Source organism: Ambystoma mexicanum, chromosome 4q (assembly GCF_040938575.1).
Source record: "Ambystoma mexicanum isolate Mex_15411 chromosome 4q, UKY_AmexF1_1, whole genome shotgun sequence".
Taxonomy (NCBI): Eukaryota; Metazoa; Chordata; class Amphibia; order Caudata; family Ambystomatidae; genus Ambystoma; species Ambystoma mexicanum.
This window is the reverse complement of record NC_090928.1, coordinates 109,591,939-109,604,047: the sequence shown is the minus strand read 5'-3', so window position 1 is coordinate 109,604,047 and position 12,109 is coordinate 109,591,939. Positions and strand designations below refer to the sequence as shown.

Sequence of the window (12,109 nt, the reverse complement as noted above, 5' to 3'; positions counted from 1 at the left end):
GGAGTAGCATGCTAGAAGATAGACAGTTGGGATTGAGAGCAGGTTTCCTAAAGAGAGGGATGAGAGTAGCTGACTTATAGGATGAGGAAAAAGTAGCATTGTCAATAGAGGAGTTAAAGAAGGAAGTAAAATGTGGAGCAACATTGGGAGCTATGTGCTTCACTGCTTCACAATGTGCGGCGACGATGGGTCAGTGGTGGCAAAGGAAGTGTTAGCCATGAGCAGTGAGCCAAATATCTCACCAGGGTTAGTGGGTGCAAAGGAAGACATAGTAGCAGGAGAAGCGTGTAAGACTGGTGGAGAAAAGTGACCAGGAGGAGGGGATAGGAGGTTAGTAGAAAGGGTGCTACAAATGGTAGACATTTTAGAAGCAAAGTAGAGAGCAAGATCCTTTGTAGAAAGAGTGGAGGAGATGCAGGGGGGATTAGGATGTGAGAGCATTGAGTTGAGATATTTTTGGAGGCTCCTGAGTTGGTAGGATTGAGATGAAATGAGAGACAGATAGAAGCTACAGTTGACAGACTGAAAAGCCAAGGAGTAGTTTTGGAGAGCAGTGAGGTCAAGTTGGAGATCTAAGGAGTGTCTTGAATTTTGCCAAATGTGAAGCTTTTCCCGCATTGTTGTTTTTAGGGTGCAGATGTGAGGTGTAATCCAGGGCCATGGAAGGAGAATTTAGGAGTAAATGTGGAAAGAGTGTAGCAAGAAGGGAAGGTATCATAGAAAGCATTGTTAAAGTTAGTGAAGGCTTCAGTCAATGAAAGTGTGAGTTCAGGATAGGAGTGGAGCGAGTGGTGCAGGTCAAAGAGATAGTCAGGGAGTTTGGATGAGGGGAGCTTGCAGTTAGTAACAGTAGTATTGGATGGAGAGAGTTAGGATGAAACAGGAGTGAAGATAAAAGCAAAAATGATGGCGTGATCGGAGAGAGAAGATGCAGTGGAACTATTAGAAGTGACGAGATGAGAGGAGGTGAGAATAAGTTTGAGGGAGTTTCAATTTGAATGGGTGGGCAGAGAGTGATTGGTTAAGGAGAAGAGTTAAAGTCAGTGGCTAGAGCAGCAAAGAGAGAGTAGAGGTTAACATCACCAATGACAATGAGATGGTGATCGGGAGGAAGAGAGTCAATTTGTTGGGAGAAGTGGTCGAAGAATTGACCTAACAGACTAGGTGGCCAATACAGAACGATAATATGCATGCCATAGGAGGCACTGATTGTGGAGTTAGTGTCTTTAAAACAGGGAGAATTTACATGAAATAGGGAAGTAGGATAGATAGGAAGTTTGGAAGATGAAAAGAGTTTCATAATCAGAGGGGGAGATCCAGGTTTCAGTAACGGTAATGAGGTCAAGATAATGCGAAGGCCAAAGGAAGAAGTGAGAGGAAAAGGAGGTTTGATTACAGACAAACTGCACATTCAAAGAACAAATGAAAGAGAGTGCAATATAGAAGCACAGCAACATTGAGTCTGAGAAATATAGAGGTGCTGGGGCTATATGCAAGAAGAGGAAGTGTAATGAAAGCTGAGGATGGCGTAGGTTTTGTGGATGGAGAGAGTAGTGGAGCAAGAAGAAAGGTGGCTTCGAGGAGCAGAGATGATAGGAATGGGATGAGAGTTGCGATGGTTGTGAGCAGAGGAGAGTGTAGATAGAGAAGTAGAAGAGCAAGGAAGAGATAGAATGAGAATTGATTGTTGAGGGTGAGGATGAGAAGACACAATAATGGGGACTTAATCACAAATAGAAGGACACAACAAAGCAAAGGCTCATAGGCAAGAGGCTGAGAGGAGAAGGCTTGGAGAGTACCATCTACTTAATCGCCCTTAACTGAAGAGGCCCATGGGCTAGACACCCAAATGGAGCTACTAAACTATATGACAGGGCAAAGTCACCTTAAGATGATCACCATTTTCGGCTCCAGGAGCCCGGTCATTTTGATCTGAGTCCATTGTCCCCAATTGGTGGTTAGAATTCAGGAAGGTCCGTGGGAAAACTTTAAACAGTGCTGGCTGGCAGCAGGAATTGTTGCTGATGGTGGAAAGACTTTTCAAACATGGAGGTTTTGGGGCCAGATGTCACCTGAGTAGCCCCTTGATCACTCTCTGATGCTTCTTGTAGGTCCCCTGACCTCTACAGGTAGTCTCATCTACATGGAGGGAGTGCCTCTTGCGGTGTAGAAATTGTATCTTTGAGCTCTCAGCGCAGCTGAAGACTCTTTTGGTGGTGGAAAGACTTTTCAAAGATGGCAGGTTTGGGGCCAGAGGTCACCCGAGCAGCCCCTAGTTCAATCCTAGATGCTTTTTGAAGTTCCTCTGGCCTCTCCAGCCCTCTCTGGCAATGAGCACCTCTGGTGGCATTGTAATGAGCTCTGTGTTGCTCTCAGTTGCTCTCAGTTGAAGCCCAATCAGACTACAGGAAGGAGACAATAGAACAAAGAAAAACCTAGTAATGAACCTCGCTAACAAAATACTGAATGAAACTGAGATAAGTGGGCCAAATACATGATTATCCTTTGCGCCAAGTGTAGACCCAGATTATACTGATCTACAGATTGACACCTACAAATTCATATGAAAAGTCAAGATGAAAAGACACAATTCTTTCACAACCTAGAACCAATCAAGGAGGAAGACACATATCAATTTCCAATCAGTGAAATGACCATAAAAAATCTAAGTAATATGAGACTCCTACTATCATTAGAAGAAAACAAAGAAATACCAGAGGAAGATTTACTGGATCACTTGGGCATACAAAGCAGTGTGCTGAGAGAAAGTGGACTTAAACCAAAGTCTAAATTCATCCCTATAATTCAACAGGCTAACTGCATTGATGCCTTTCACAAAGCGGTTTCGAAAGATATTGAACTAGCAAGGGACAGAAACAAAACGGGAAGGAACAAGAACGTATCCGCAAAAGAAAGATTAGCATTGAACCAATTGAAGGCTGACAAAGGAATAATCATAAAGGAAACTTATAAAGGGGGCAATATTGTCATTTTAAACAAAACAGACTACATAGCAATGGCTGATAAACACCTACCGTCACCAGGTTGCTACAAAATAGTCCCGAAACGTTTCATCACCCAAAGCATTATAGGACTACAAACATTGATTGCTAAATGGCATAGGAAACAACTAATAACAGATGAGGAAAGATCTTTTCTGAGTAACAATAAACCCAACATCCCAACCATATACTTCCTACCCAAAATACATAAGGAATATGATGGACTACCAGAGGTGAGACCCATCATCTGTGGAATCAGGTGGGCGACTGAAACTGTATCCAAATTTAATGATATAATTATTAGGCAAGAGGTATACAAACTCCATTCCTATACCCGAGACACCATGCGCATCCTTGAAATACTAAATGACACAGAATGGAATCAAGATTACATGCTAGTAACAATGGAGGTGACATTGCTGTATACTTGTATTGCACACAGCCTAGCCATCAAGACTATTGACTTTGCATTTGAAAATGTATCTGCTTCACACTATGTATTCATGGAAATGGTCAAGGAACTATTGAGCTATGTACTTGAAAACAATGTATTTATATTTAACGAAACCTTATACCAGTAGCCCAAGGGTATAGTCATGGGTACCTGTTTTGTGCCATCTATGGCCAACCTCTTCATAGGGGAATTTGAACAGAAACACAACACTAAAGACCCAAACCTGTCGAATAAAGTGGACAAATGGCAACGACACATAGACAATGTCCTTATCATATAGAATGGCAACGAAACTGAAATCTTAGAATTCTGTGAATATCGTAACAGAAATGATTGTGGGTTCGAATTCACAATTGAAACCAGCCGGACAGAAGTTACTTTTTTGGACTTATACATATATGTAGAGGGCGGAAAATGAGACAAGAACCTAGCGTAAGAAGACGGTCAATGCAACTTTACAGGCAGATAGCTGTCATCGTCGAAAAAACTATATGGAACATACCCATATGGGAATTCACAAGGGCTAAAAGAAACTGTAGCCAAGAGAATGCATATATGTTAGAGTGTAAAACCATTGAAGTAAATTTGGCTCAAGGGGTTACAAGAAAGATTGCATACAGAAAGCTAAGAGCAAAGTGGACATTGGTAACAGAAATGACAACCTCTAACCCAAGAATAAATGTGAACCCAAACAAACAGTAACTGTAAGAATGATAACACAATGCACTGGGAACAACGCACTAATTCGGAAAGCTTTCCCAAAAAATTGGCATCTTCTGAAACTTGACTTGAAGCCAGATATCATCTACACCAAAGCACCCAGATTACACTCAAAGCTCAGTCCCAGCTTTATGAAGGGAACAAAGCAAAAATGTCAGACTAATATCTTGACTGGGACAACACTTAAAGGTTTCTTTAAATGTACAAACTGCAGTATGTGCAGATATGCCCTTAACAACATACAGAGCTACAGAACTGCTGATGGAAAAAAATGTGTAATTGATGAATTTATCAACTGTAGAACCACCGATGTGATTTATGTAATTATTTGTGTATGTAACAAAATGTATGTTGGGAGCACTACGCACAAACTGAGAGTGAGGATTAGAGAACACATTGGAAACATCACAAACGTAGACAACCTATCAGCGCTGTCAGAACACTGGAATAAAAACCATCAAAATGACAAAAAAGAAAAAATAACGTTTTTCGGAGCCAAACATCTAAGCCAGGATGAAAGAATGGGAGAGTGATGAAAATGTTTGCGCCAAAAAGAATGCAAACTAATCTGTAATCTTAGAGCTATCACAGGTGTTTTAAATACAGACACAGAAATGCACAATTTTCTGAAGCAAATGAATGATTGGATGGAAGTGGTCTCTGGGGAGATAGTGAACAGCACTTTCAAACCCACTTCCAGTGCCAATCAGCAGTCCCTATCACCACATCTACCAAAAGTTTAAAATCGACGAGATAATTGATGTCACTCACCAAAGCTTTCATACTTAACTATGAAAAGATAGTATCCAGCTAAGATGTCACACTATATACAAACACAAAGTGATATGTTGGATCATTTTTACAGCACCAATATATGGGCGCACATTATCATGAGATTCATACTTATACCATTATACTACCATGCTATCAAAAATGCTGCTAGACAGTGATCAGATGATAGAATGATATTACAAACTTGAAACCAAGCAAAATATACTAAACCACATTGTCAAAAATGGAGATAGTCAATGACATAGGAAACAGATTTATCAAACAGACCTCAAAGCATCCCCTGTATATGCTAGCAGCTATACATCAAATAGAATAGGATAAGCAGAGGTGACCCTAATAGAAAGCCACTCAAGCAATCACAACACCGAGATCACGTGATAAGAAAGGGAACGTCACAAAATGCGACGGGATATCAATGCGGGGAAGAGACATTCGACTCTAGCATTAACGAGCATTAAAGTCAAGTTGCACTATTCTGAAGCAATTTCCTATCGCAATACTAAATCCTTGACTCAGGAAAGAATAGAAGCCCTGACATCACAGGCCCTGCCGATTCTGGAGACAGATGACACAGGCGCTATAGCCAAGAAAATCAAATCCACCCTAAATCTGGTGATCAATTCCCTGCGCCTCTCAAAAACAAAACAAAACTTGGAGAATTCAAAAGAACAATTTCATGGTTCTCTCCTGAACTCCAATCCCTCAAAGCTGCTTCCGTTAAGCTATTTTATATCTGGAAATCTAATCAATCCCAATCAGCATTATCTGATTATAAAAAAACATCCAACACCTATAAAGTAGCCATAATGGAAGCCAATTAATCGCATCTGGATGCTAGAATTTCACATGCATCCTCTAATTCTAGGGAATTGTTTAAAATTCTTAAAGACCAAGAGGTTACTCCAGAGCCTGTAGTCTCCATGATCATCAAAGTTGATAATTGGTGTACGGATATCCAGAATGCCATGTGAAAGAAACTAGACGGTATCCGGGAAGGCATAGCTACAAAAAAGAGCATCTTCGACATCCAAGGTACTCATAGTTATGGTAATAAATTCACTAGGAATCCAGACATTCCCATTTTTGATTTCACCCCTATCTCAGAGGAGCTTCCATTATTACCAAACTCAAAGCCACCAATTGGACAGGGGATCCCTGCGCTTCTACCATTATTAAAGCCTGCCCCCCCCCTCACTGGTGCATGACATATGCGTATTTGTCAACTCCTCACTTCTTAACGGCATTGTTCCTGATGAGATGAAGCAAGCATGGGCCACACCTCTCTTTAAAAAGCCTAACCTGGACCAAATCGTCCCAACCAACTATAGGCCAATAACCAACAACCCCTTTCTGTTAAAAATATTGGACCGAGTTACATACTCTCAAATTACTCAACATCTCAATTCGCACCCTATCCTCAACCCCTTTCAATCGGGTTTCAGACAAGGTTTTGGCACCGAGGCCTCACTACTGGACCTGAAATCTCAACTCCTTCAGAGATTGGATAACCAGCAGATCTCACTCCTAATCTCCCTAGATCAATCTGCGGCGTTCGACCTGGTCAATCATTCTATCCTGGTGGACAGACTCATGTCAGTAGATAATTGCTCCCAGGGCGCCACTAAATGGCTGTTCTCTTTCCTTTCAAATAGATTCAGTAGAGTGTGTGCCAACGAGGCAAAGACACCTGCCATGCAGGTACTCTGGAGTTCCGCAAGGAGCCAGTTTATCACCTTGTATCTCCAATATCTTTATGGCTCCTTTCTTTGCTCATCTCGCTCAAGAGGGTATACTTTTCTCTAACTATGCAGATCACACACAATGTGTCATCCCTCTCACTGGTCAGCATGACATAGATGAGAGTGAACTTAATCGCATATACTCCATCATTGAGCAGTGAATGATGCTAAATAACCTCGCACTTAATCGTGGTAAAACCGAACTCATGGTTGTGGGCTCCAAGGGCATTTTAGCTAAACTCGATACAGCTCTTATGCACTTCCAGTTAGGGGATGTTCAAATCTCCACCCTCCCCAAAGTAAACATTTTGGGAGTGGTTCATGATCAGTCACTTAACATGAAGCCCTACGTAGCCAGCACAGTCGCATCCTCCACCTACTATATTAAATTGCTGGCCAACCTAAGACCGTTCATCTCCAAATTGAATGCTGAGTCTATTGCTCGAGCCATTGTAGGAGCCAAATTAGACTATTGTTGCAATCTGTTGGCAGGCTCCAGCAAATCTACCATTAATCAACTTCAGGTAATTCAGAACGGAGCGGTTAGAGTTGTAGCTGGCCTCTCTTATCGGTCCCATGTCTCTGAAGCCCGGCGAGCCCTGCATTGGCTCCCTGTGGAAGCTCATATCTCTTTCAGACTTCTTGTCATTACCTTCAAATGTTTTATGGGAACGATGCCCCCATATTTAGAAAGGTATATTGGAAAAAAACCTTGCCTTAGAAATTTGCACTCTAACAACCATAACCTTCTCCACCACCCTAGGTTAAAAACTAAAAAAGCGCAACTTGGCGCCTTTGCTTTTGTGGCTCCATCATTATGGAATTCTCTGCCCAGCGGCCTGAGAGATTCTCCAGTCCTGAGCAACTTCAAGAAGGGACTAAAAACCTTCCTCTTTAATTAGTATCCTCCTTGACACCCCCTTTATGGCATTCTCTTGTCCTAGAACAGCTTTCGCTTGTCTTCATGTCATGTCCGTCTTGTCCGCGCCCTCACACCCACGGGTCTAAGGCTGCGCACTACAAATGCAATAAAGTAAAGTAAAAAAGTAAAAGTAAAGAGGACTTTTATTGGTCCCTGTGCCAAATCAGTGGGACCCGAGGAACTTTGGATAAAACAATCTATACATTTCAAGATCTGACAGAGATGAAGGCTTAGAACTAGTCCAGCATAATTAAAACATGTTCAGCAGGACTATGTGATCTACAGTATCAATTGAAGCCTTAAGGTCAAGAATAATTAATATGCATGGTTGCCTCCCATAAATGATCTCCCCATTATCACTTGTGCTGCAGTGTCGTCCGAATAAAGAATGATAGAAGGTTGTGTATTTTTGTACTTTTTCGAATGTATATAGTGCTTCACAACAAGGTGCTCTATACATTTTAAAGCAGTACAAAAATGTCAAAGATCTTTTAATTAGATTAAAGTTGATCTTTTAGATGGGATGAGAAAAGTGGAAAGGAAGACAACAGAATGTTTGTTCCAATATTTCGGTGCAAGCAGAGAAAAGGAACATATTTAGCACTAAGGGAACGAGGAACTACTACACGCAATTGTGATTGAGATTAAAGGGAATGAGTCCGAAAGGAGAAAGTAATCAGAGAGGAAAAATAATGGGGGGGGGTCATCCGATGGAATAATTTAAACCCAATAGAAAGGCAGTGTAAAAGCAAATGAGACTCAAAGATGATCCAATGCAGTGAAATCAAAGGCAGGAAAATTGAGTCACAAGGAGATAGGCAAAAAAGGAAATCACAAGTTATTATCAAGCGAAGAGGGGCACACAGATAAGCGACTAGTACAATAATAAAGTTCAGAGAAAATAAGTGATGAGATTTTTATTTTAGTGGCGTGAAAGGAAAGAAAGTAATGTGCTTTTCGATTATTGAACATATGACAGAAACATAAGGGAGAGACAGTCGAGACATGCGATGAAGAGGAGACTGTAGAGTCAAAGATCATTCCAAGAATGCGAGCAGATGTTACAGAAAGAAATCATGGGGAAGAAATAATGAAAAGCAAAAGGAATAGTGGAAAGGGACAAAAGGAGTGGGCCTAAAACCTTTGTGTGGGGAGACATGTTTAAGTAGCATTTTGCCAGTGATTGCCTTGTATTCATTAATACAAGAAAGGGAAACGTGTGCGTTGTTCTCAAATTAAGAAAAAAGAAGGGTCAGAATTGGTTGATAATCAAACTGTGCCTTGAATAAGGTATGGTGAGTGCTTTTGTGGTAGATTGTTGCTGCACAGGATCTGTAGACACCAATTGTTAACAAATAAATAAGGAATAACCATTTCATCTTTACTAAACAATGTGTATCTTTTTTCAAAGTTGATAAATTAGCGAATTCTGAAAAATGTTTAGATTTGTCAGTGACAGTTTATAAACCTTCTGTAACATAACTACTTTTTTCACTTGAAAAGTAATTTTTAATGGTTTTTCCAAGGAACCTACCAAATTCTGTAAAATCATTATATTGCTTCTCTTTAAAAGTCACTCAAACATGCTCTTTTTGTAAATTTAAAGTTAGGTACATTTACCACATTCACTGATATGTAAGACATGCCTCACACCTACTCTGGAGGTACTCAAAATAAATCTTGTTTTCAATTGAGTGAAAACATAAAGTCCCTGGGCTATTTTTAAGAATCCGGTGAAAGCAATGAAAGATTGACTGAGCTACTGACCTGACATAAAGTTAGGGATACCATTGACTGAGCTACTTACGTGATATAAAGTTAGGGATACTGGAAGAAACACATGCTATCAACTAAAAGGCTGACCATGTCTATTATATATTTCAAGTGGAGACACTAACTTTTAGTTAAACATTATGTAAAGTAATAGCATTTCCTCAAAATAAAGTACGTAAACAGCCTGAACTTGCAATTAGAGTGTTTTATTTAACTTTAACTTTAATGTCCCTACATTGTAGCTGTTCACAAAGAAATTCCAGCAAAGAGAGACAAACCTGAAAAGAAAGAAAAAACACCTTTGAGAGAAAAACATGTGGTCAAAGAAAAACTCGAAGAGAAAACACAACCAGAGACAAAAGAGAAGAAGTTGAAAACAGCAACAAAAGAAAAAGAAGCTAAGAAAGAAAAACATGAAATAAAAGAAAAAACAGAAAATAAAGATAAGCCAAAAAACAAAGCAAGCACAGACACAAAAGAGAAACATGAAAAGAAAACAAAACCTGAAATCAAAGTGAAAACAGAAGAGAAAGAAAAAACAGAAACGAAAGAAAAGGTTGAAAAGAAGGAAAACATAGAAAAGAAAGAAGCAGTAGTGAAAAAACCTAAACTAGAAAAGAAACCAACTGCAGAAAAAAAGCAAACAACTGTAAAGAAAGAAAAAACTGAAAAAAAAGAAAAATCTCCAAAGAAAGTACTATCTGAAAAGAAAGAAAAAACGGAAAGAACAGATACATCTTTAAAGAAAGTACCAGTTGAAAAAAAAGAAAAAACTGAAAAGAAAGAAAAAACTGAAAAGAAAGAAAAAACTGAAAAGAAAACACATCCAACAGGTATGTGACATATTCTAAATATGTGTCTAGAAATCGCACTTGCTTGCACTGCCTGCCAAACTCTCCAATGATATTGCTGCTGTTATATTGTACCAGAGAATTCATGTGCATACTAATCCTCTTGTTCATAAAATCTTCTCATGCAAGGGTACCTTCCTTGGCATGCTTCCACTGAGGGTTTTCATCCAGACATCAGATGCGCAGTCATGAATCCTACTACATTACATGGAATGCGTGTACCAGCGGAGGGTCCCTACACACTGAAACAAGTCCTTTACTCAATGTCAAGAATCCTTGAAACAGTGTCAGGTATCCCTCAGCACAAGGCTGCAGTTCACTACCCTACCCCTTTTGGTTCTAGTGGCAGTGAAGATTGTGAAAGCACATCCTCAATTATGTCTTCCTTGGGGTATAATGTGAGAAATATTGGTGGGATACAGGAGAACCGCTGCTACCTGCTAGCCTCCTGTGAAGGGAAAATGCTGGTCACAGCTTTTAGCTTTAATATTGCACCTCATGTAGGCCAGTACACAACCAAGACTGGCTCCCAAGTGTACTTCACCTAATAGATGTTGATAATGGTTGTTGTTAGGGGGCGACAGCCAAATGGGCATAAGGCAAGACTGAGCTTTCACAACACCAACATTATCATGGATATCTCCATGAACCTAGGAGAATCATGCATGTAAAAGGCAAATGCCCCATCTTTCCACATATGCTTCCAGGTGAGGATGGGCGGGAGAAAGAGGGCTGTATTTTATCAAGACATAAGCCACTTTCATCACAAAAGCCACACTGTTCAATGATATTCAACGACTGTGCTTTTCAAGGTCTTTCTGCATGCAAAGCATTCAGAAGAGTAGGGTTCTTTTGGCAGTCTCCTTGCTGACTTCGAGACCCACATTTCTTTCCTGCATTTCTGGCACCAGGACAAGAAAATGTTCTTTTACTTAAACTGGTTTACCTAACCTGATACCTCTTCACAGATGCAAATACCAATGCGCCGTCAGAGACCCTAAGACTGTCAGGTTATGGGTTTATTCATGTATGGTAAAAGCTGCTTTAAAACAGGCTTTCCTACTGAGAAACCCTGAGTAAGTCCATGTCCAAGTTTGACGGTGCAGTAAAAAAGGGGCAGTAAATCCATCATTGCGATTTTTCTTTTTTGGTGCTAATTGATTTAATGACACTGTCACCACAACACAACATTACAAGATTACTGATGAATGGGAGATAATTCCAGCATACAGCTGGAGGTAACACCCCCACTTTACCTTCAAACTATGCAGGATTTACCATGGCAGAAACATTGCTCGCAGTAAATTCTCTCAAATCCCCATGGAGGCAATAATTCCTGTAATGGAGTGATACTAATGGTAAATGAATGCGGCAGTAATTCACTGTCAAACTCGTTATGATGCCCTATATATTGCCAAATTCTTGATGGTCTTTACATCGACTCCTTAAAAAATCTAATATGGATCTCACAATCCCTCACCATTGACTACGCTGGCTAGGGCTGATAGCAGCTGTAGCCAACACATTCGGAGACCCAAAGGTTGCAGACCCCTGATCTAGTCATTAAATATGTTACAAGTCCAACTATATCCTTCATCTGTGCACTCATTTACCACCACCCCAATGTAAGTGCACTCAACAATCCATCTGACCAGTTGGACCTAATCCAACATATAGTCCTAGTATCAAAAGGATTATTCCATTGGGTGACCTCTGATTAGGTATAGGTGACCCCACCAACACCTACGTCAAGAATTTGTAGCAGATATGGATAATTGGATCTCTGCCCGAATGCTGGTTACACAAGGCCAAAACTGTGGATTCCACACCAAAAGGTTGTATTCTGTAGGTTCGAC

At 40.3% G+C, this 12,109-nt stretch overlaps 1 protein-coding gene across 50 annotated transcripts in view; it reads left to right on the top strand.

Annotated features, from left to right (window-relative positions):
* TRDN (triadin) overlaps positions 1-12,109 on the top strand; it is a 1,596,486-nt gene that overhangs the window by 379,560 nt on the left and 1,204,817 nt on the right. For all 50 annotated transcript variants that reach the window (XM_069607588.1, XM_069607568.1, XM_069607599.1 and 47 more), the window contains one exon: positions 9,645-10,235. In XM_069607588.1, the coding sequence (XP_069463689.1) occupies positions 9,645-10,235 (591 nt within the window). The remainder of the gene's footprint in view (positions 1-9,644; positions 10,236-12,109) is intronic.